Source organism: Artemia sp. Qi Xiang Cuo, chromosome 9, assembly GCF_049724085.1.
Source record: "Artemia sp. Qi Xiang Cuo chromosome 9, ASM4972408v1, whole genome shotgun sequence".
In the NCBI taxonomy this organism is placed as follows: domain Eukaryota; kingdom Metazoa; phylum Arthropoda; class Branchiopoda; order Anostraca; family Artemiidae; genus Artemia; species Artemia sp. Qi Xiang Cuo.
In genome coordinates, this window is record NC_142802.1 from 56,639,824 (window position 1) to 56,661,895 (window position 22,072).

Consider the following 22,072-nt stretch of genomic DNA (forward strand, 5'->3'; position numbering starts at 1 on the left):
CCCCAGAAGAATCCGTAGGCAATTGTAGTAATTGGGATCTTCAAAACACCTTCCTAGGCCAGAAATTAGGCTACAGATCTTTTCCTGAAGGTTCTATTCACCTAACTCGACGACCATTCCATCTAAGATGGCAAAGAGTCAACTACCAGGAATCTTAACTAAAGTCACTAACTCATAAAGGTAAAATCTAGATTGTTGACCATTTCTTTATAGTGGAGAGCAGTTAATTTACGAGAATGAAACTTTTAGATATGAATTCAAAACCTGATTAAAAAGCTTCTTTCAGAACGAATTTCTAAACTCTTTTTCCCCAATTTGAGAAACCTCTTTTAAAATTATTCAAAACCTAATAGGTCAGGATTTAGCAGACATAAGAGGCTTAATGCAATTTTGGTTGGTCTCATTTTCCCCTCTTAATTTACGGTCTGATTCTATTTTCTTTTTTTAGACTCTGAAAAGAGAATCCCAATTGTTCTAAACCATATTGTTTTGTTGTATTTTTTTGCAATTTGGAAAACATTTTTCGAAGTTCTCCAAAACCTAATAAATCAGGCTTTCCCAAGGTACGAGGCTCAACATGCTTCCCATGAGCTTTATTTGTTTTGTAAACCTATCTGTGACAGTTGCACTTTAAGAGTCTTTCCAGACAAGATCAAACATTCTATAACACCCATGGTCATAAATTTTAATAGAACTTGGTAGGATTCTTCCTTTCATGACTATAATCAACCATACGATTTTTTTTTTTGTGGAGGCCTTTTTTTATTTTGGTTCTACAGCCATTCAGGATTTTGATGATTTTGACTTTTTATATTATGGAATAAAATAATCACAGCTGTTGAAATAGCATAAGTATATCTCGTTCCCAGGCGGGGCCAGATATATCCTAAGACTATATACAGATTTTTACTTTTTATCAAACTAGTTTTATTTGGAATTATGAACCAACTGTAGATTAAAAATAAAAACAAAAACAATGGCAAAGGTCGTTGTATGGTATACCAGAAAAATACATTAAAGTGATTAGAGCTATGCACGAAAATAAAACTGCTGTGGTTAAGGTAGGAAATGAGGTTGGCAGCTGGTTTCGTATTAAATCAGGAGTTAAGCAGGGTTGTGTTCTATCCCCGTTTATATGGATCATTTTGATTGATTGTCTTAAGAAGTACGAGAAAGGCAATGGGAGACTGCGGAATCAAATGGGGAGGAAAAACTCTCCTGGACATAGATTATGCTGATGATTTAAGCATCCTAGATGAAAGTATGAGCAAAACGAACGAAATTTTAGAGGTTTTGCGAGTTCAAGGGGCTAGAATAGGTAAATAAATGTTAAGAAGACTAAGTCACTAAGGCTAGAAATAAGTAAAGATGAAAAGGTGACGTTGGGTAACTAAAATATTGATCAGGTGGACAGCTTCACTTACCTTGGTAGTATTATTAGTAAAGACGGTGGGAGCAGTGAAGAGGTTAAAAGTAGAATAGCCAACGCTTAGGGTGTTTTTTCACAGTTAAAAAAAAGTTTGGATGAATAGAAAGATAAGTCTGCAAACGAAAATTAGAATATTGGAAGCTACAGTAATGACAGTGGTCTAGTATGGGTCTGAAGCATGGGCACTCCGAAAAGCGGATGAAGATTTGCTAGATGTTTTCCAAAGAAATTGCCTACGGATTGTTCTGGGTACCCGGCTGACTGACCATATTTCCAACAGTAGGTTGTACGGAAAGTTTGGTTCAATCCCGCTTTCTAGGACTATAATGAGAGAAAGGTTGAGATGGCGAGGGCACGTTCTGCGGAAAAAGCATGACAGATTGACAAAGATTGTCCTTTTTGGCCAACCGCCTAGAGCTAAACGGAAAGCAGGTCATCCGCGGTTGGGGTGGGAGGATGTCATAATCACTGCATGTTTTTAATGGGCATTTTCTTCCTTATTCCAGTTTATAGCATCACATCACTGTAAAATAAGAAGAACAGTTGGATAAACATACTACTGAAAAATTATTTAAAACATACATTAAAATGGAAGGAAACATGAAAATCTAATAAACAGAAACCCAGAAAATCTTATAACAGTCATGAACAAAAGTGTTATGGTACCAAATACATCTATATGGGGGTAATCTGAAGCAATATGCCTTTAGGAATGAGATTAGTAAGTATCTATAACTGTTTTAAAGCAATTTCAGAACTTCTTTTTAGATTTTCCTTTAGGTGTAACCCTGTCCTTAAGGTTTACAAAAAAGGATAAAGATATAATAAAGGGCAGAAATCAGATAGGAAAAAATGTATCATTTTTGATTCTATCAAAATGTATCATTAGATTCTCCATTCAATGTTCTTTCCAAATGTAGTAGTCATTGCTCTTTTTGTTGGCTTTGGCATTATGTACCATACATTTTTGGCAAAGACATAGTTAAATATTAATGTTGATCAACAATTTGTAAGAATAGATTGGCTTATCTATAATTGTGGATACACAATAAATTTTGCAAGAACAGAAGTTTTATTATTGTTGGAAATAAGCAGCAATAATTTCAAGTCAATTGAACTATGTCTATTTTCATATCAATTACTATTTTCTTATTTAACTCAAGTTTACTTTTGTATTTTTAACTGTTTATATGGCTTTTCAGTGTTTGATCAAATTCTAGAAGTTTCAATTTTACACAGCAAACATTCAAGCGCCCTTAGAAGGGCACAGGGGTAGATGATTCAAAAAAAATTAGCTTCTCGTGTCTTATTTTAGATATGAGATCAAGCTATAATCAATATAACAGCCATAGCACAACAGATCCAGTATGGACCTTAATTTTGCTCAGAAGAAAATGATGGTAAGTAAATTAAGGTAAAGAAACTGTTTTTTCTCTTCTAAAATTATAAAAACAGAATTAAACTTTCCCCATGATATTCAGCTGTGATTATAATGTGGGTCGTTTTCATCCACAATTTTGATAAAAAAAAAAAAAAATCTCTGTTGGCCACTACAAAATTACTGATGGTCAACAAAGTATTGCCAGAAGAGATTTTTGATCAACAAGATCACCAGAAAAGGCTTATAATGTGTTTTACCCCCAAATTTTAATGACCTTTGATTGTTGATCAACAATGTTGCAAGAAAAGGCCTATAATCTGTTCTTCCTTTTACCCAAGTTTTAATGATGAGCAAATTTGCATGTTAGTGATGACTGATGAAAAACATTATTTTCTGCTTTTTTCTTTTGCATCCTGGGCAGGGCTGTTCTCAGACCCCCCCCCCCAATCATGTAGATCAAAAATCCATGCATGACTATGATTTCAATTAGCTGGAAAAACACCTTTGTTTTATATGTACTTAATATACTTTCATTTGAGACATATACAAGGGGTGTTTCCAGGTTGCAGCAGTAGCTTGCAACCTAGTAAGAGATGATCACGTCCAATACTAAGAAATAAATAGCTCATAACTACAAAAAATAGAGTCAGACCAAAACAAGAAGTATGCAATTAGAACCGCCTTGTCCAAAACCCCTATATAGGAAACTGACCATTTCTTGGCTTGAATAACTAGGGAAATCTATGAGCTTGAAAAACAAGAAAATTTGCTTGAACTACAATATTCTGCACATACTGCATCTTTTTTTTCTTTTCTTTTTTTCTTCCAGAGCTAGTGGGACACTGGAATATCATAGAGAGTTGTTTAATGGCCCATTTTGTAATTAAAAACAAATAAGTCTTAAAGTAGAATCAATTTTTGCAAAAAAACTGCATTCTCATAAGCAAGCTTGATGAATGATGTCATAATTGTAGGTTGCAACCATATATGATGTAGTAAGTGAATGCAATATTTATAAACACTTATCTTTTGACAAGATAATATAAGAAATACATAATGGATTGGTATAGTTTATTATAAATATCTGGGCTGCAGCAGTAGCTAGCAACCCAGTAAGAGACAATTACATCCCATGCTAAGAAATACAATAACCCATAACTCCTAAAAATAATGTCAGATTGAAACACAAAGTACATTATTAGAACCGCCTTATCCAAAACTCAAATAGGAAACTTACAGTCTCTTGGCTTGAATAACAAAGAAAATATGTTAGCTTAAAAAAAAAAAAGTGCCTTGAACAACGATATTCTGCATTGACGACATCTTTTGTTTCCTTTTTCTCTCCTCAGCTAGCCTGGCACCAGAAAATCATGGAGAGCTATTTAATGGCTCATTTTAAAGTAAGTTGCTAGATCTTGCGCCTTTTGTAATTAAAAAACAAATAGTTTTTAAAATAGTATCACTTTTTACAAAAAAAAAACTGCATTTTCATGTACAACCTTGATAAATGACATCATAATCGTTGGTTGCATCCATGTATGATGTAATAAGTGAATGCAATATTTATACGCATTTATCTTTCGACCAGATAATATAAGAAATACATAATGAATGAATATAGTTCATTATAAATGAGGACTATGTAATTTTAAGTAAGGTCTGTTTGAATGTAAGTGCACAACAAAAAGATTATTTCAAGAAACAAATTTATTTTCAAAAGTACATATTTTACTTTATTTTTTGGTATAGTTACCAAGTTTTTTCAAACGCTTATCATACCACTCAACTAATTTTAAAGTATCCTCTTCATAAAAACTTACTGCCTGCTCCAATAACCAAGAGTTCACTGCCATTTTTATGTCATCATCATCATTGTAACAGTAACCACTGCAGTGGCAACTGGTTGAACTAGAGACAAAACATGGGTTTTGCATATCACACCCAAATCAAGACAAAAGAACATGGAATGGAAATAGACACATTCCCCTGTAAAGTTGAACGCCAAACAGACTCTGTCCCAGCTCAAAATCATAGCGTTGGTGTTTTGGAATATACATGGTATTTTGTTGTTTGACTAAATGCTACAAGGAACCACTACCAATGCAGAAGCATACTGACAAACCCCCAGAAAGCTCTGCAGAGCAATTTAAAAAAAAAAAAATTGGCATGCTGACAAAAGAAAATTTTCCTTTTTCATGACATGACCTGCAGTGTGAGTAACCTCACACTGCAGGTCAGATCCACAATTTATTGGATAGTTCTGGCTGGGAAATTTTAGACCATCCACCCTAAGTATAGTAAGTAAGTAAGTAAGTATGACGGCACTAGACCCTTAAGATCCAAACTGGCGGTGCTGATCTCCGTTTCGTGGCCCTTCAGCCAGGAAGTGCAATGGGGGGCTGGGGGCCAGCCACCTGGCGTTTTCGTGCACCCTTCCTGCTTACCTTCCCCAGATTTTCCCTGATACCCATTTAGAGCTGTGTTGACTCTGGCTAAGCTTACAAGGTCATACCACTGACCCGCGTCCCAAACCAAGAAACTGGCCACGCCAGGGATCGAACCCGTGCCCCTTGGACAAAGAAATCTCAACCCAGCACACGTCCACTTAGCCAGACGGCCTTAAACCATCCACCCTAGAGCCCTGATCAAGCACAGAGCAATTACCATCCGCTTCTCCACCTCATGCAACACCTCAGTAGCAACCATTACAATGATGATGACATAGCAGATGGCAAGTTTTCACAAAGAGGTTACTTTAAAATTAGTTGAGTGGTATGATAAGTGTTTGAGCAAACTTGGCAACTATGCCGTTAAATAGAGTGAAGTATGTACTTTCTGGAAATAAATTTACTTTTTTGAAATAATCTTTTGTTGTGTACTTATCTTCAAATGGACCTTACATAAAAAACACTCCTTGTATATTGTACAAATCACCAAAGATTTGTATTCATCAAGCTCAGAAAACCATGAACAAAATGTTAGGTGAAATTCAAGAATGAAAAGAAAATAGGGAGAGGTAGTTAGAGGGGTTTGTGCTCATAGGCCTCACTTTGGGGCCTTCAGTGACAGAGATTGAAATAACATCATGAAAGATTTCAGTAAGGTACAACATGTCTGTCTTGTCTTTACATTATAATCTGTTTATGAAGGGTACAATTAATATAGGCTCGTTGGAGGCAGAAAGGGAGGGGGGGATAATTGATAAGATAGAAATGATTACATTTGGAAATAGTGTTGATTAGAGAATTAATCTTTTGATATCATACTGTTTCCTTTTGATGAACCCATAGAACAATTTTCTTTAGAAATAGTCCAGCACAAGGGCTCTTTTCAAGGAAGTCCTAAATAATCGGAAAAATTCCATATTTCAAAAGATTCACAAATATTTACTTATCTTACTCCTAAAAGCTCATTGCTTCACTTTGCCCCACCCCTTCTAACTATGTACACTCAACAATATTTTACAGTACTGAAACTTTTTGTCCTGCTGATTGATTAGTGTAGATGGAGTCACTACTGTAGAATATACTGGGCTATATATTATTACATTCGGAGGAGGGGGGGGGGGGTGAAACAATGCCCATTTAGGAGCAAGACAAATAAGTGCTTATGGTTGTCATAATCATTTTTTCAGAATTTGTCAGGGCCTCCTTCTGCTATTCCAAAAATAACTAAGTAAAACATCTATTCCACAAGATTGGAAGGATACTCACATCACACCTGCTCATGAGGGTTAATCAATTAGTCTCACATCAGGTGTTGAAAAGCTCCTGGGAGCCATAGCAAATCCAGCCATTTTAAAACATGTAAATACAAACAAACCACTATCACCTAGCCAACATGGCTAGGTCATAGTTAGTTCAATACCCAAACCCAAAACCCTCCCAGTAATGACAAAAGAGATTAAGAGGGAAATCAATTGTAAAAGCAGATATTGGAAGAAATATAAACAGTACCAATCAGCTGATTACAGAGAGAAGTATTGCAATAGCTGGAACAAACTTATAAACTTGACATGGGCCTTGCATATGAATTTTGAATCTAAACTTCTGATGAACCCAAAAATTTTTTGGCAGTATGTCTCTAGCCAAGACCACAATAGACAATGTATTAAAAAACTGATAACAAGCAAGATGGAGAAGTTACAGATACTAATAAACTTGCTAATTTACTGAAACAAAAATATGTCTCAGTTTTCACCACTGAGCATGATGGCGCTTTACCTTCCCCAACAAACTATAATATATGAATCCAAATAGAAGGCACCACGGTATAATTTACTGAGGTCCTTAAACATTTAAAAAAGTTGAATCCTAACAAGTCACCTGGATCTAATAATATACATCCTAGACTACTAAAATAAATTGCAGAAATAATAGCAGATCCCCTCAAAAGAATCCTTTTGACATCACTTATTATTAGAGAGCTCCCAGCAGACTGGAAAGTAGCCAACATAACTCCGTTATTCAAAAAAGGTGACTGCATCAAGCCTGAGAATTATCAGCCTAACCTCAGTTGTAGTTGAGAGCAGGTCCAACTTTTTCTGCTCTTATTACTAATGTTGACCAGCTTACTAACAAACTGAATGAGCTGAAAACTGTTGTTTATCCAAAAAATTATGATCTGGTTCTTCTGACCAAAGTTTGCCCAAAGTCTCATATTAAGTTCCCTGGATATTTTGTCATTTTGAATTTACAGTCACCAAATTGTAGACTTGGTACATTGGCACTTGTCAAAGCATCCTAAACTGCCCAACAAGTTAGTATATCCTGTGACTCACATTATGTGGCAGCTATATGGTCTGATCTTACTAACTACAACAACATGGTGGTAACTCGAATAGGCTGCATATATAGGAGCCCCTCTGCTCCAGATCAGCTCGAAATAGAAAGAGTGACTACAAGAATGTTTTTTAATGCAACTGTAAGCTTCAAAGGAAATTTACTGATAGCTGGTGACTTTAAATTCTCAACCCTTTACTGGAAACAAAGCTTCCCATTTGACACTTTCCAGAAGAATAGAAGCTCCTCTAAACCTTTCTCTAAGTGTCTTCATGATCTGGTCCTACCTCAGATAGCTGAAAAGCCAACTAGGCATCGACTTTTTCAGAGACCAACCCTCCTTGATTTGGTATTCCTTAGGAATATAAAACAGCTACAAAGTACAAGTTATCACCCCCCTTTAAGCAGAAGTGACCACCTTGTCATCAAAGTCAACTTAACCATAAGCAAGGTAACAAATAATTCCATCAATAAGACTTGCACTGACTATGCAACAATCAAAGGAGAGTTGGGGGTCTTTGCTTCAAGGGGAGGTAGATCAACAGTGGATCAGATTCCAAGAAGAGCTTACAACGCTCCAGAAAAAGCACACATCTATTAAATTCATGTCAAAACCTAAGACATTCCCAAACATGAGCCCTCAGATATGTAGAGAACAAAACTGAAAAAGCCAATACTGGAACAAGTACCATATAATGGGGAAAGATAAATGTTTGCAAAGGCTCAAAATAAACTACAAAATCTAACTAAACAACTGTATTCAAACTTTGAGTCCAAGCTTGCAGATGATAGCAAGAGAAACCCCAAAAGGTATTGGAAGTACGTATCAAGCAAAGATCATAGTAGACATTCAATAAAGAAACTGAAGAAATCTGATGGCACGGAAACTACTGACCTATGAGAAATTGCTGAATTGCTCAACAAGCAATTTGCATCAGTGTTTACCAATGAACCTGACAGTCCTCTCCCCAACAGTCCAGTATATGATGTACCAAACCTTATGCAACTATCATGATTACTCCAGAGTCTGTCATGAAGCAACTTGAAGTGCTGGATGTTAATAAATCATCAAGGCTGGATAATATTCCCCAAAGGTCCTAAAAGAACTGGCTAATGAGAAATCAACTCCATTATGTCAAATATTTCAGGAGTCACTCAACTCAAAGACTGTGCCTTTTGACTGGAAGAGCTCTCACATTACACCAATATTCAAGAAAGGTGACAAGACAAATACAGAGAACTATTTGCCAATCAGCTTAACCTCAGCTGTAGCAAAAACCCTGGAATGCATTGTGAATGCCAAAATTCTAACACATCTTCTGTCCAACAGTATACTGTCACCAGACCAGCATGGCTTCCTCCCCAGAAAGTCAGTTGAGATCAACTTACTTGAAACCTAAAATATCATCACTGACCTTCCAAACCTTGCCAAAACGTTCAACAAGGTGCCCCACAGATGCCTTAGGGCCAAATTATCAGCAGTTGGCATCCACAATGATGTAGTAGAATGGGTGATGAATTTACTGACAGACTGAGAGCAGCAGGTCTGACTTTTCACCAATAACAGCAATAAAGTATTCTTCAAACCATGTGATGTTGTCAGTGGAGTTCCTCAGGGTACCGTCCTAGACCCCACCCACTTCCTCATTTACATAAATGATATGACAAAGGAAGCCACAAATAACATCACACTTTACACTGATGACTCCAAGTTTTTTGGACCAGCCATTCAACAAAGCCTGCAATCAGACCTCCAGAGAATCCAGAAGTGGACCAGTGAATGGCTACTTGAATTTAACATTATTAAATGCAGTGTTCTCCATTTTGCCAATAACAATCCTCACCACGAGTACCATGTGTGACCAGAAGTCGCAGTCTGATATTCAGATACAAACCAGTCCTGAAGAACAAGACTTAGGAGAACTTGTTGATGAGCAAATGAAGTTCCACAGGCATTGGCAACAGGTTGGGTAAAAGCTAATTTGAGTCTAGGCCTGCTGAAATGCACTATCACAAGCCCCTCCCGTAGTCTTCCTGAGACTTTACAACGCTATTGTTAGGCTGTTCTTGGACTTCAGATCATGTCTGACCTCCCCCTCTTACAAGCATGACACCAGAAATACTGAAGGAGTTCAAAGACATGTCACCAAATGCATCATGGGTCTGCAAAGCATGCCATATGATAAGAGACTGGAGCACCTACAACTACCAATGCTGGTCTTCAGACATTGTAGATGTGATATTATGCTGACCTACAAATATAATAGTCAACCAAACGACACCCTCCTCACAAAACATACAGGTCAACACAACACTAGAGGACACAGAAGCTAGCAAAGCAAAGAGTGAAGATCAGAATACACCAAAACTTTTTTACCAAGTGTTTTTCCAACAACTGGAACAACCTCCAAGACAAAACCGTAACTACACCCACTAGTGCCTCCTTCCAGTCAAGACTTGACAAAAAATGGAACAAAAAGCCATGGAAATATAAGTGGGACAGTCCATCCTTCTCAACTGCCAACTAATACATCATCACTGGGCCAATTTCACAATAACATTCCAAATTAACATCATTGACATGGAGCAGAACAGATCCACCATGGACCTTATTTTGCTCTGAAGTACAAGTTAAGGTAATTAAGGTAAGGTAATCATATGAGATAATCACAAACCTGATTGACCAAGGGGATCCAGTTGACAAGTGCCCCATAGTCAACTGCTCTCAAAATTATTGGCTGCTGGTATCAATATGTCCCTGATAGCCTGGCTGATGAATTTTCTCACTAACCACAAGCAGAAAGTCAGTTTATCTGATACAGGTGGCCAGCCAATCTACTCTGACAAGGCCATAGCAATGAGTGGGGTACTGGAGGGAACTGTTAGGCCCAACACTTTTCCTGATTTATATCAATAATATTTCCAATCATGTGGATAACAATATGCATTTATTTGTTGATGATGCCAAACTTTTTGGAATTGGTGACCTAATAACCCAATGGCTACATATTTAATTTTAAATCCAATCACTAATACAAATGACCATCTAGTGAAAAGAGAAGAAGAAAGGGACCTTGTTGTGATTGTTGATGAGGGGTTGAGGTTCCACAGCCACATCCAGCATGTTGTCTCCCGAGAAAACTCCATCCTTAGCCTAATAAAAAGGACCCTCAGTAGCTGAGAGGCAACAATATTCATAAAACTTTTCTAAGGTTCTTGTTAGACCCCATTATGATTTTGGCATGTGCCAAGCTGGTCCTTCTTACCAGCAAGATGTTAGGCTCATCAAAAATGTCCAGAGGCAAGCAACAAAGTACATGAAAAGCCTAAAGTTGGCTGCATATAAGGAACGTCTCAAGCAGCTCAAACTACCTACCTTTGTCTACAGATGCATGTGTAGTGATATAATGCTGACTTATAAACTCCAAAAGGAAAAACCCACCATCTTCAAGGGCAACCACAGTGCCAGCCATCATCTCACAAGAGGACATTCAAAGAAGGTACCACAATTAAGCTCCAGATCAAGAATCTGTCAAGTTTATTTTGCAAAAACAGTAATTAGCCAGTGGAATGGATTGAGGGACTCTACTGTCAGCACTCTTTACACCCAGTCTTTTAAACATCAGCTTCACAATGAGTTGGAAAAGAAGCAGTGGAGCTTCAACTGGGAGTCATCACATCAAGAGCACTACAAGTCCAGAGGACCCTAAAGCTCTCAAATGGATTAGTGATTAAGGTAAGGTGAATACCAATAAATGCAATGTCCTCTATATTGGCAGTAATAATCCCCATCTCTAGTATACCATGTATGACCACAAATCATAGCTTGATATTCATGTTCAAACCAGTAATGACAAATGATACCTGAGGGGGAGGGGGCAAACTTGGAGCCATTTTTCCCTATAAAAGTGACAATTATGGTGAAAAATGAGCCATATAGTAGCATAAAGGTAAAGATATACTAAAGAAATGCTTGAATTATGCACACTTGTCTTAGCTTTGACCACATCTAGATTTATGAAGAAGCTAAACTTCACCTGGGGGGACGAACTGAGGTCAAGAGGGGGCAGTTACCCTCTCCTATAGCAAAGTAGATAATGAGGACTAAAATGTATCAAAGCTTTTGGTATAAGCCTAGAATCAGGCTGTTGAGAAGGAAACATGTTGAGAAAACAATTCTTATTTCATAATATGTATACAATTATAGTTAACATATTTTGAATAAAATTCTACTATACTTTACCCCTCCCCCCATGTGTAAATGTACAGTCTAGCTGAAATACATATTTTGAATTTGTCACTTTTGCTTCAACCTGTGCATCCATAAATTGAGTCAACTGTGACAAAATCAAGAAATGCAAAATCAAATGGGAAATATATAATTTGGGCTATATATAGTCAAAATGTGTTAACTACAGTTATGCTGTAGGCTATATTAACCTATGAAGCTTCAATGTTTTCTTACTTACCTCCTCTAGGAAAGAGTGATCATATAATCCTAGAAGTGAATGTGTCATTTCGTAAGATAAAAAATGATTACATAAAGAAAACTTATGTAGACTACCGGGCGATCAGAAAAGAGCTGGAAGGCGTAGTTTGGTCACCTTTACTTCAAGGGGACGTCGACCAACAATGGGCTAACCTAAAGGACGAGCTACTTACACTTCAAAAAAAACACACATCAGTAAAACTCACGCCGAAGCCCAAAACACTGCCTTTCATGACCCCTGAGATACGCAAGGAAAGAAACAGGAGGGGACGGTACTGGAGAAAGTACAATAAAGGAGGGAAGGAAGAACACTACCAAAAGTTTGCGAAAGCTCGAAACAAACTAAGAAGCCTAACTAAACAACTTTACGCACGGTACGAGTCCAAGCTAGCTGATGATAGTAAGAATAACCCGAAGAAGTTCTGGAAGTATGTATCAAGTAAGGACCATAGCAGACGGTCAGTAAAAGCACTCAGTACAGATGATAGCAAGGAAGTGACCAACTTGAAGGACATCACTGAACTCCTCAACAGGCAGTTTGCGTCGGTATTCACCAATGAACCAGATGGTCCTCTTCCTCATAGTCCACCATACGACATCCCTAACCCAATGCCACCTATTCTACTCTCCCCCCTGTCATCCAAAAGCGACTTGAAGCACTAGACGTCAATAAGTCCGCTGGTCCTGATAATTTGCACCCAAGACTATTGAAGGAGCTTGCCAAAGAAATTGCACAACCACTATGCAATATATTCCAACCGTCACTTGACTCAAAAAAGGTACCCAAAGACTGGAAGCTGACCCATGTCACCCCAATATTCAAGAAAGGTGACCGCACCAAAGCCAAAAACTACACACCCATCAGTCTGACCTCAGCGGTGGCAAAAACCCTTGAGCGGATGGTGAATGCTGATATTTTGACACATCTCTGTAATAATAATATACTTTCCCCCGACCAGCACGGATTTCTGCCAGGAAAATCGGTTGAGACCAATCTCCTTGAGACATACAGCACCATAACAGATTACCTGGAGAAAAGAACCCCTGTGGACCTGATTTTACTGGACCTAGCCAAGGCTTTCGGCAAGGTACCACACAACTGTCTCAGATTGAATCTTTCAGCAGCAGGTACCCACTCGGATGTGGTTGATTTGGTCATGGACTTTCTGACTGGTCGGAGTCAGTAGGTTCGACTCTTCACAACTAATGGCAATAAGGTCTTCTCTAAACCATGTAATGTTGTAAGCGGAGTCCCCCAAGGTACTGTCTTGGGCCCTACCCTATTCCTTATATACATCAATAATTTGATGAATGGCACAGAAAACAACAACACTCTCTATGCTGACGACTCCAAGCTGTTTGGGCCTGCAAACCAACAAAGTCTGCAGCGTGACCTTCATAAAATCCAAATGTGGGCACAAGACTGGCTACTTGAATTCAACACATCGAAGTGCAATGTCCTTCACTTTGGAAGCAACAACCTCCGTCACCAGTATAGCATGTCCGATCCCAATTCACTGGCTAGCTTAGTACTAAAGACAAGTCCCGAAGAAAGAGATCTAGGAGTGCTGATAGATGAACAACTGAAGTTCCATGGCCACTGGCAACAAGCAGTTTCAAAAGCAAATTCAAGCCTTGGTCTCCTCAAATGCACTATAACCAGCCCCTCCCGTACAGTCTTTCTAAGGCTCTATAAGGCTATAGTTAGACCCGTTTTGGATTTTGGTACGTGTCTCACCTCCCCTTCTTATAAGAATGACACCAGTCTAATCGAGGGAGTTCAGAGACGTGCCACGAAATGCATAGCTGGCCTACGAGATCTCCCATACAACAAGAGACTGGAACGCATGCAGCTGCCAACACTCGTCTTCAGACGCCGCCGTGGTGATATGATGCTGACCTACAAGTATAACGCACAACCAAATAACCCCCTCTTTACCAAACATTCAAGTCAGCACCATACAAGAGGACACTCACATAAGCTGTCAAAACGTTTTGTCAAAACACGAACGCGGCAACACTTCTTTTCCGAGCGTGTTGTCAATTATTGGAATAGCCTTCAAGCTGAAACGGCGACTGCACCTACGGCTGCGTCCTTCAAGTCCAGACTTGACGGGGAATGGAATAACAAGCCATGGAAATATGAGTGGGACTGTCCGTCCCACTCAACTACTGACTGATGCCAACTTTATCATAATGAGTGTCTTGCTAGGAGGCTGATGCCGCTTGTCATACCCAACCATCGCGCATACTCAATCCGAAGTTGCTGTTGTGCGGCGGTATCAGCTCTATACCACTGAGAATGGTCTTTACGGGTCATACCAACCTCGTGGCCACTGCTACCGAGTGGGCTTAAATTGCATCTCTCCAGCAGACCTCTCCTATGGCGTGTCACTGGGCCCTAACACAGTGACGAATTTTTGCCATCATTTGACCCGGAGCACAACAGATCCAGTATGGACCTTAATTTGCTCCGAAGTGCGAATTAAGGTAATTAAGGTAAGGCTGGATGGTACAAAAACCAAAAATTAGCTATGCAGAAGAGATCTTACCATATAAAAATGGAGTGGTTATCTTTTGATAAATATAAATGGGTTTAGAAGACGGTCCTTATCTTAACTCAGCAAAATTAAAATAGCAGGGTTTCAAGCTGTCACCTGATTTTAAAAGACAAAATTGCAAAAAAAAAGGGGACAGATTTGAAGAATTTTATTTGCTCTCAGCACTAGCCTTTAGTCAAGTTGAGGAAAGACTAGTAATTTAAAAAAGGAAGAAGAATCAATTAAAGAAAAACGTAAGGATGATTGATAAAACATTTACAAGAAAGAATACACTTATTTAGGGTAAACTATTTGACAATTTATAGATTATGCAATTTTTGATTGTTTATTGCAGGATGTGTCACTAGGAAAGGGAAAAATATTCTAACCTGGTTGTGTCGCAAAAGAGCACGAGTCTAAATGTGAAACTTCAGTGGATGCTAAGGGGTATTTCTAACTAAATAAAAAACCACTGTGTGCATCCTGGTTATATGGAAGGAGGAATAAAATTTGAAAATAATTATTTAGAGAAAAAAAACATAAGAATAATTGATAAAATAATGACAATAAAGAATACAGTTATTTTGGGGTAAATTATTTGGCAATTTAAAACTATGCAATTTTTCATTGTTTACGCACAGTATTTATCACTGAGAAGGGGGAGGGATGTTTCAAACCACATGTGTTCCAAAAGAGTAAGGGTGTCAATGTGAAATGTTAGTAAATGTTGAGGGGTACTTTTTTAACTAAATCCAAGGACACTATGGACAAATGGCTTATAAAAAAGGTGTATGTTTAATACCTTAGGAATAGCTAAGGGTTTTAACTTGAAACTTTCAGGCCCCCTACTGTTGCCACTTCTGCAACCAATCATTAATTTGATTGCAACTACTTGTGACTGTGACAACTTCCAATTGGGACTGTTTTCAGGTACTTTTAAAAGGGTGTGTGATCAAAATCAGAGCATATTATTTGCATGCAGGTTTGTTCAAAATTTCTATCAGCAATAGTCTTAGACCAGCCAAGGGTATTAAGTTGAAACTTTCATGGCTTGTTGAAAGGGATCTTGGAAAGTAATTGAGGGGGGGGGGCTACAAATATGACAGCTCGAATAACAAAAAAAAGGATGATGGTATTATGTTGAAACTTCATGACTTTTTCACCATTTTGAAGAAAATGCCTAATTTTGATCAAATGTCTTTGGAAGAAGGGCAGCAAAAGGGGGCTTGGGAGGGAAACGGGTTGGCATCAATCCCTTTGATTCTTATAAAAATCACTAAAACTTCCAATCTTCACCTGAGTGAGCACGTTCTAAAGTTTCTACGACAACTTCTTCCGTGCCGAAAAGGATTAATAAATTGAAACCCTATTATTCTTTACTTATATTGCGTTTCAGAAATTCTTATTGAAAACCGCCAACAATTTCATCATTTTAACACAAAATTTAAAAAGGGCTAATTAGATTGTAATAAAATGATTTTTTATGGTACGCAAAAACTGAAAACAGTGAGTGGAGAGAAACAACACACCCTATAGAAATAAAAATATGTATATCATTAGGTCGTAACAAAACTTACTGCACAAACACATTTTATACCTCTTTCCCTATATAGTATGATCAAGTAGAAAAAAATGTTAGTAACTTAAAAGAAAAAAAATACTTTGTTAGTATTAATTGTATGGCATGAAAAAATATATAGAAACAGTGCAATTCATCTTTTCTTCTAATTTAAACACTTTACCAGGAAAATTCTTATTACACTTCGAAAATTTATATATATTGTTGCTAGTTGCTTAGAGTTACTTCCAATTTAGCTCTGTCCAAAACAATGTGAAAATAGGGGTATGCAAGGATTCTATAGTTGAAAGTATCCCAACAGAGTTAGCTTTAAGAAAACATATGAGTAAATATAAGTATTCAGCAAAAAACATGCTTTATGAATGATGATGAATTAGAAGAATCGTTCATCTCCAAGGTCACAAGGTCTTTCCCATTCTTGGCCTTCTTGAAATCTTTGCCTTCCATGAAATGTAAGTGTCTCTTGAGGTAAAATTCTGTTAACGTCCTCAAGTGGAGCCTAGCTATTATGTTTATGCTCTTTTCATACTGAGGATCAGGATAAAATGTCAAAGTTGGCTGTAAAATTCACTTAGTTATTAGGCTTTTAGGCTGAAACTTTCAGGGCATGATGAGGGGGATGTTCAATTGATATAAAGGCAATACTTACATACAACTACACTTTTTTTTAAAATGTTTGAGATTTGACAAAAAAAAATTTATGCTTATCAGCAAAAATCACACAAGGGTTCTCAGTATTAGTTAGAAAAACATTAGATACAGAAGGTAACATATGTTGAGCATTGGTATTTTTAAGAATAGGGTAGCAGCTTCACAAATTTTCTAGTTAAGGAAAATAACAAAAGAAATGTATTACGAAACAATAATGCCTATAAAAGTTATATGCAAATATAATATTTGTAGACAAATTTTTGTGTAAGCACTTTCTAGATGTGTAAATTAAACTTTATTCAACTCAATCAGCCCAAATTTTATACTCTTTCTTTTACTCAAAAAAACAATTAGCTTTTTTTTTCTGTTATAATTCCAACCTTTGATCCAAATTATTATATGATATACTAATTTAAATGTTACCTTAATCAAATTCAATATGATATTCTAAAAAATTTGATCTAGCATACAAATCTAAACAATATGGATTAATAAAGCCTATTTTGGGGGGAATTACATTTTTTCTGCTGAAAACTACATAAATCTTAGTAATTTCAAAAATTTGATGGACCCCAAACACAAATCAAAATTTCAACAAAAATATTGACCAGTTTAAATTCCAGCAAAGAATTAGTTGGAAATCAAATTTATTTTTTAGAGTGTACTATCACTCCTACTTTTGCTACTAATTAGGCTATTATGGTGGTATAAAGGTATTACAGCAAAAGTTTCAGGGAATATTGAGAAAAAAGATTTGAACTAAATCAAAACACACTATTTGCATGCAAGTTGTCAAAGGAGCCTATCAGTAATATCACAAGACTGATGTTGTGTATTTAATTGAAAACTTATGGGATATGTTGAGGGGGGATGGTTGACTTAATCAAGAGCACTATGTACATGCTACAACTGCTTTTTCTGCTGATACTAATAGTGCTATTGCTACTACTGTTATTACTATTACTAATGCCAACTCTTCTGCTACTACTGTCAATGTCTCCTGATCTTGTACAAGACCTCCTTGTACCCTCTCCCCCTTTCAGGAGCCCTGTATATGTGTGAAAGATAGATCCCTAAAATGAGTATGCATATGATATTCTCTTTTAATAGTTATATCAATCATTAGAAAAAGTGTACTGAACTGCAGCATAAAGCCCTGTTTAAAAAAAAAACATACAAAGAGAAATTACTAGAAAGGCCAGACAGAGCATATTTCTTCAGATGCATCACTTCTCCCTCCAAAAGAGCAAAAAATGCTGTCCAAGACAACTACTGTCTCCCTATTATACCAATGATAATGTAAAAGTCCAACTATAGAATCAATCTATTGATTTTAAAAACCTTCCAAATTCTGCAAAATAAAAATGAACATGACAAATACTAAAAAAAAGAAAAGATAAGGAACTCATTTTTCTAAATGATAGCATCTTGTAACAATAATCTTAGTAAAACAATAAAAAAAATAGGCAAAACAGCTGCTTCCTCACTTATGTTGAAACCTTAGTTAAACAAACTGCAATGATCAAACAGAAAGAATTGTGGAGGTACAGCTATTAAATTTTTTTATATGATGGTATGCATTACTATCATATGATAGTAAATATTAATTCAAGCTGATAGTAAAAATGCTGTATATGACAGTAAAAATTGATTCAAGCTGAATTCATTGAACAAAAAATCATTTATCTATACAAAATTAAGTTAGTTGCTTCAAAGGAATGGTTCCCAAATGTCCATGCTTGTTGGAACTCTACCATCATTTCACTGCTGTCAATGATTTCAATACAACTGGACTTTTGTGATTCTAACCATTCAGTGATACACAGCTCTTTGGCTGTTATGGGACATTTAGCCTCTATTATGGCTTTTTCACCAGATGGAAACAGTACTATACTGTCAGGACTAGCAGCCAAATATGTAAAACTTGTGTGGATATATAAGCCAGCAGGACTAATTTTGCAGTCAAACTTTATTTCAAAAGACAACTTTGCCTTTGGTTCATGGATATGACTGTATTCCATTGCTTTAATTCTGTATTGTTTAGATACAGAAGTTGTTTCACAACTGGAGCTACTGTCTTAACACACCACTTGCAAATAAGCCCTCCTACTGAAGAAATAATTCTATTTCTTCTCTGCAGCTGCACTTTTGTGAACTGACAATGCCAAGTTCTTCTTTAATTGCCTTTCTCTTCTTTCAAAATCTTTGACTGCAACCTAATGTGACAGAGCATTCCTATTTGCATAATATGTTAAAACATTCACTTTTGATGTCAGTCAATACAAATTGAAACCCTGAATGTTATCACCTGAAAACTGGTATTTATGCCTGCCTATTGAAACTAAATATGCAATAGTTCAGGAGTTTCTAATATAAAACTGATGGTAACAACTTTTAAATAAAGTGATGAAAATGTCTTTTTTGAATTACTTAGGAAAAAACTTAAAAGTCAAGTTGTTCCTTTCAAAATGCTCTACAAGCCCATGTTAGATTTATTAAACTTGTATTTACTGTTTTCTTAGACAAGTTGAAATGGAATTTGCATGAAAAGGTCTAATTTAGAAAGCCAAGTAAAAAATATTGAAAAAATAGCAAACTCAGATTAGCCTACATTGCTAGATCAGGGGAACAGATAGAAACCAAATCTGATGCCTTTAGGTGTCTGTTGTTGCCAGACAAGCTAAAAATATTTGACATGGAAGAGATAGCTGGGAATGTTTCTATTCTGTTCCCCCTTAACATGTTTCTTTCTCAACAGCTCTAATTCTATGCTTGCACTGAACTTTTTCACATAAATTATTTTCAATAGGCCTAACTGGAACAGCCTGTAAAACAAAATGGTCCTGTATCCTTCATATCAAGACTGGATAAAGAGTGGGGAAATAAATACCAAATAATATTATTGAGTTAGGAATAAAGTGAATACACCATTCAATGCCTTTTTTTATGCTGATTACAAATATAATAATCATTTCTATTGGAAAAGAATTTTAGCCCCCCTGTATATATGCCAATTCAGGGTATATATTTCTGCATTAGGGGGGGGTGGGTGGGGGTAAAGTTTAAACTTACCTCCCATTTACATCAGAAACAAAATTTGCCGCACCCTCCCCCCTAATATAGAAATATATACCCTGAATTGGCATATATAGGGGGGGGGCTGAAATTCATTTCCGATAGAAATGATTATTATATTTGTAATCAGCATAAAAAAAGGCATCAAATGGTGTAGGCCTATTCACTTTATTCCTAACTCAATAATATGATTTGGTTGAAATTTACCCAGTCTGTACTATTGGCAGCTGGAGCAGGAACACAGTGACTCTTTAATACTCACTGCCATCAACACAGAGCAGAATAGGCTATAGGCTATACAGTAGCCTATGGACCTTAATTTGTTCCATAGTGAGAACTCAGGTAGAAAAAAATATAGAACAAGAAACAACTGAGAAACCAATTTATTCAGTTTTAGAACATCATAATTTTGTAAATTTTTTGAGATAAGCTTCTGACCATCAAGCTTTGCTTATTTTCAGCTGAATGAAATTAACTTTGACATACTTACCAGCATTTTCAGGCTTTTCATCAGTAGACATAATCCACATAAAGAGCTGGTTTCAAAAAATCCTTAAATCAGCAGGCTAACTACAATCAAAAGGTAATAGACACTGGATAACCGATTTAAAACTTCAAGATTACATTCATTTATTCACAAGTAACTGGCATGGTCTCCAATAATAAAAGTAACAAATGGCATGAGATAGAAACTGGTTTATTCATAAATAAAACTGGAACATCTTCTCACTTCGTCCTCATCTTTTCTGCTAACTTTATGCAGAGTTGTCTTAAATGCATTGTTGTCTGAACATTGCGCTAATTCCGAGACAAAGATTTAGCAAACAGTGAGATTTGACTAAAGTTTGTCCCACTCTCAATTTTCTAGACAAAATCTAGATTCTCAGCATGGATTGTTCGATTGTTGAAAAGAAACAAGTTTTTTACAATATTTTATTATTAAGATCTTAAAATGTTAAAAGCAAATTTAATACTTTTATATGAATTTTGGAACAGCATTTTGGCCAAGTTATTGCATGTGGGAAATACGGAATTAATCAGTATTGGGTGAAGTGCCAAAATTTTTTGTGTAAGTTTAAGAGCATGTAGTCCACCAAAATTTTTTTAAATATCAGTACTATATTACTTCAAATAAATCGTATTTTACTTAGCCATTTAGGACTTGAGAACGTGCTTAAGTACAGAAGTACATGGCTTCTAGGTTAATTAAGCATGATATAAAAAAGTGTAGCTAAATTTTGCATCGTGCTTATCGTCTACACAGAAATCGAAGTTAGTTGCTTATCTACTTCAGTGGCGAAGTGTAGACTTCGTTTTTATAGTACCTGGCTTCAATTTAGCTTCAGCCATGTATGGGCTTTCATAGCACAAAAAAAACATAAAAAAGCTATTTAACATCACTTACACTAATATGTATTTTTATCTGTGCAAATGTAAACTTAATAAAGGCTATAACCAACTTTTTACCAAGTTTTTAACCAATTAAAACTTTAAACAAACAGTTACATTAATGAAGAGTCAGGAGAGTTTGTTTACTATTAGAAGCAAGGCTTTTCTTAACTATTTCTAAACTTTCTCAACTGTTCATCGCATCTTCTAACTTGTTTTTTCTTTTGCAGTAAAAATATTTCCTACGGCTGAAAAAAGGGTTTTATGATTACAGACAACAGCAAAAGTGGATTATGTTTACCAACATTTTTCTCAACATTCGGTTAAGTCAATAGAGAGTTTAGAGTCCTCCTATTATCCCTCAAAGGGTAGGACAGTAAGAACCACCTGGAGAACAGCAAAAAGTCCCTGGGACCTCAATGAATGGAGGCTTTGTGCAATCCTGGGCCCATCTTGGTCACAACATGGTTTTCAGCACTTGGCGATACGCTTCTATCAACAAGAGTTGAAATTCTGCACAGACAATCTCAAGCCTATTACCTCCGACTCATTATATATTCATGCTTACAAATATTAAGCCTGTGTCGTTTACTAGGCTGTAATTTCCTCGAGGGGAGTCATTCCTCAAGTGGGAATAGGGTTGACCGCAAGGTCCCCAGTCCTTGCAGGTACCCAGAAAGGGTCAAGGCAGCCCTTTGCAGAGGCCGTTGTCCATAGTTTTGGATTTTACGCCCTGCCGCAGTTGTCCTCCTACAGAG

The 22,072-nt window shown here is 36.6% G+C and overlaps 1 protein-coding gene across 1 annotated transcript in view; it reads right to left on the minus strand.

Moving 5' to 3' along the window:
• The window catches only part of Eip63E (cyclin dependent kinase Eip63E), a 226,854-nt gene extending 206,253 nt beyond the window's left edge, over positions 1-20,601 (minus strand). Inside the window, exon 1 of the mRNA XM_089094749.1 lies at positions 20,416-20,601. Coding sequence (XP_088950875.1) covers positions 20,416-20,455 — 40 coding nt within the window. The 5' untranslated portion in view covers positions 20,456-20,601. The remainder of the gene's footprint in view (positions 1-20,415) is intronic.
• Between the last annotated feature and the right edge of the window lie 1,471 nt (positions 20,602-22,072).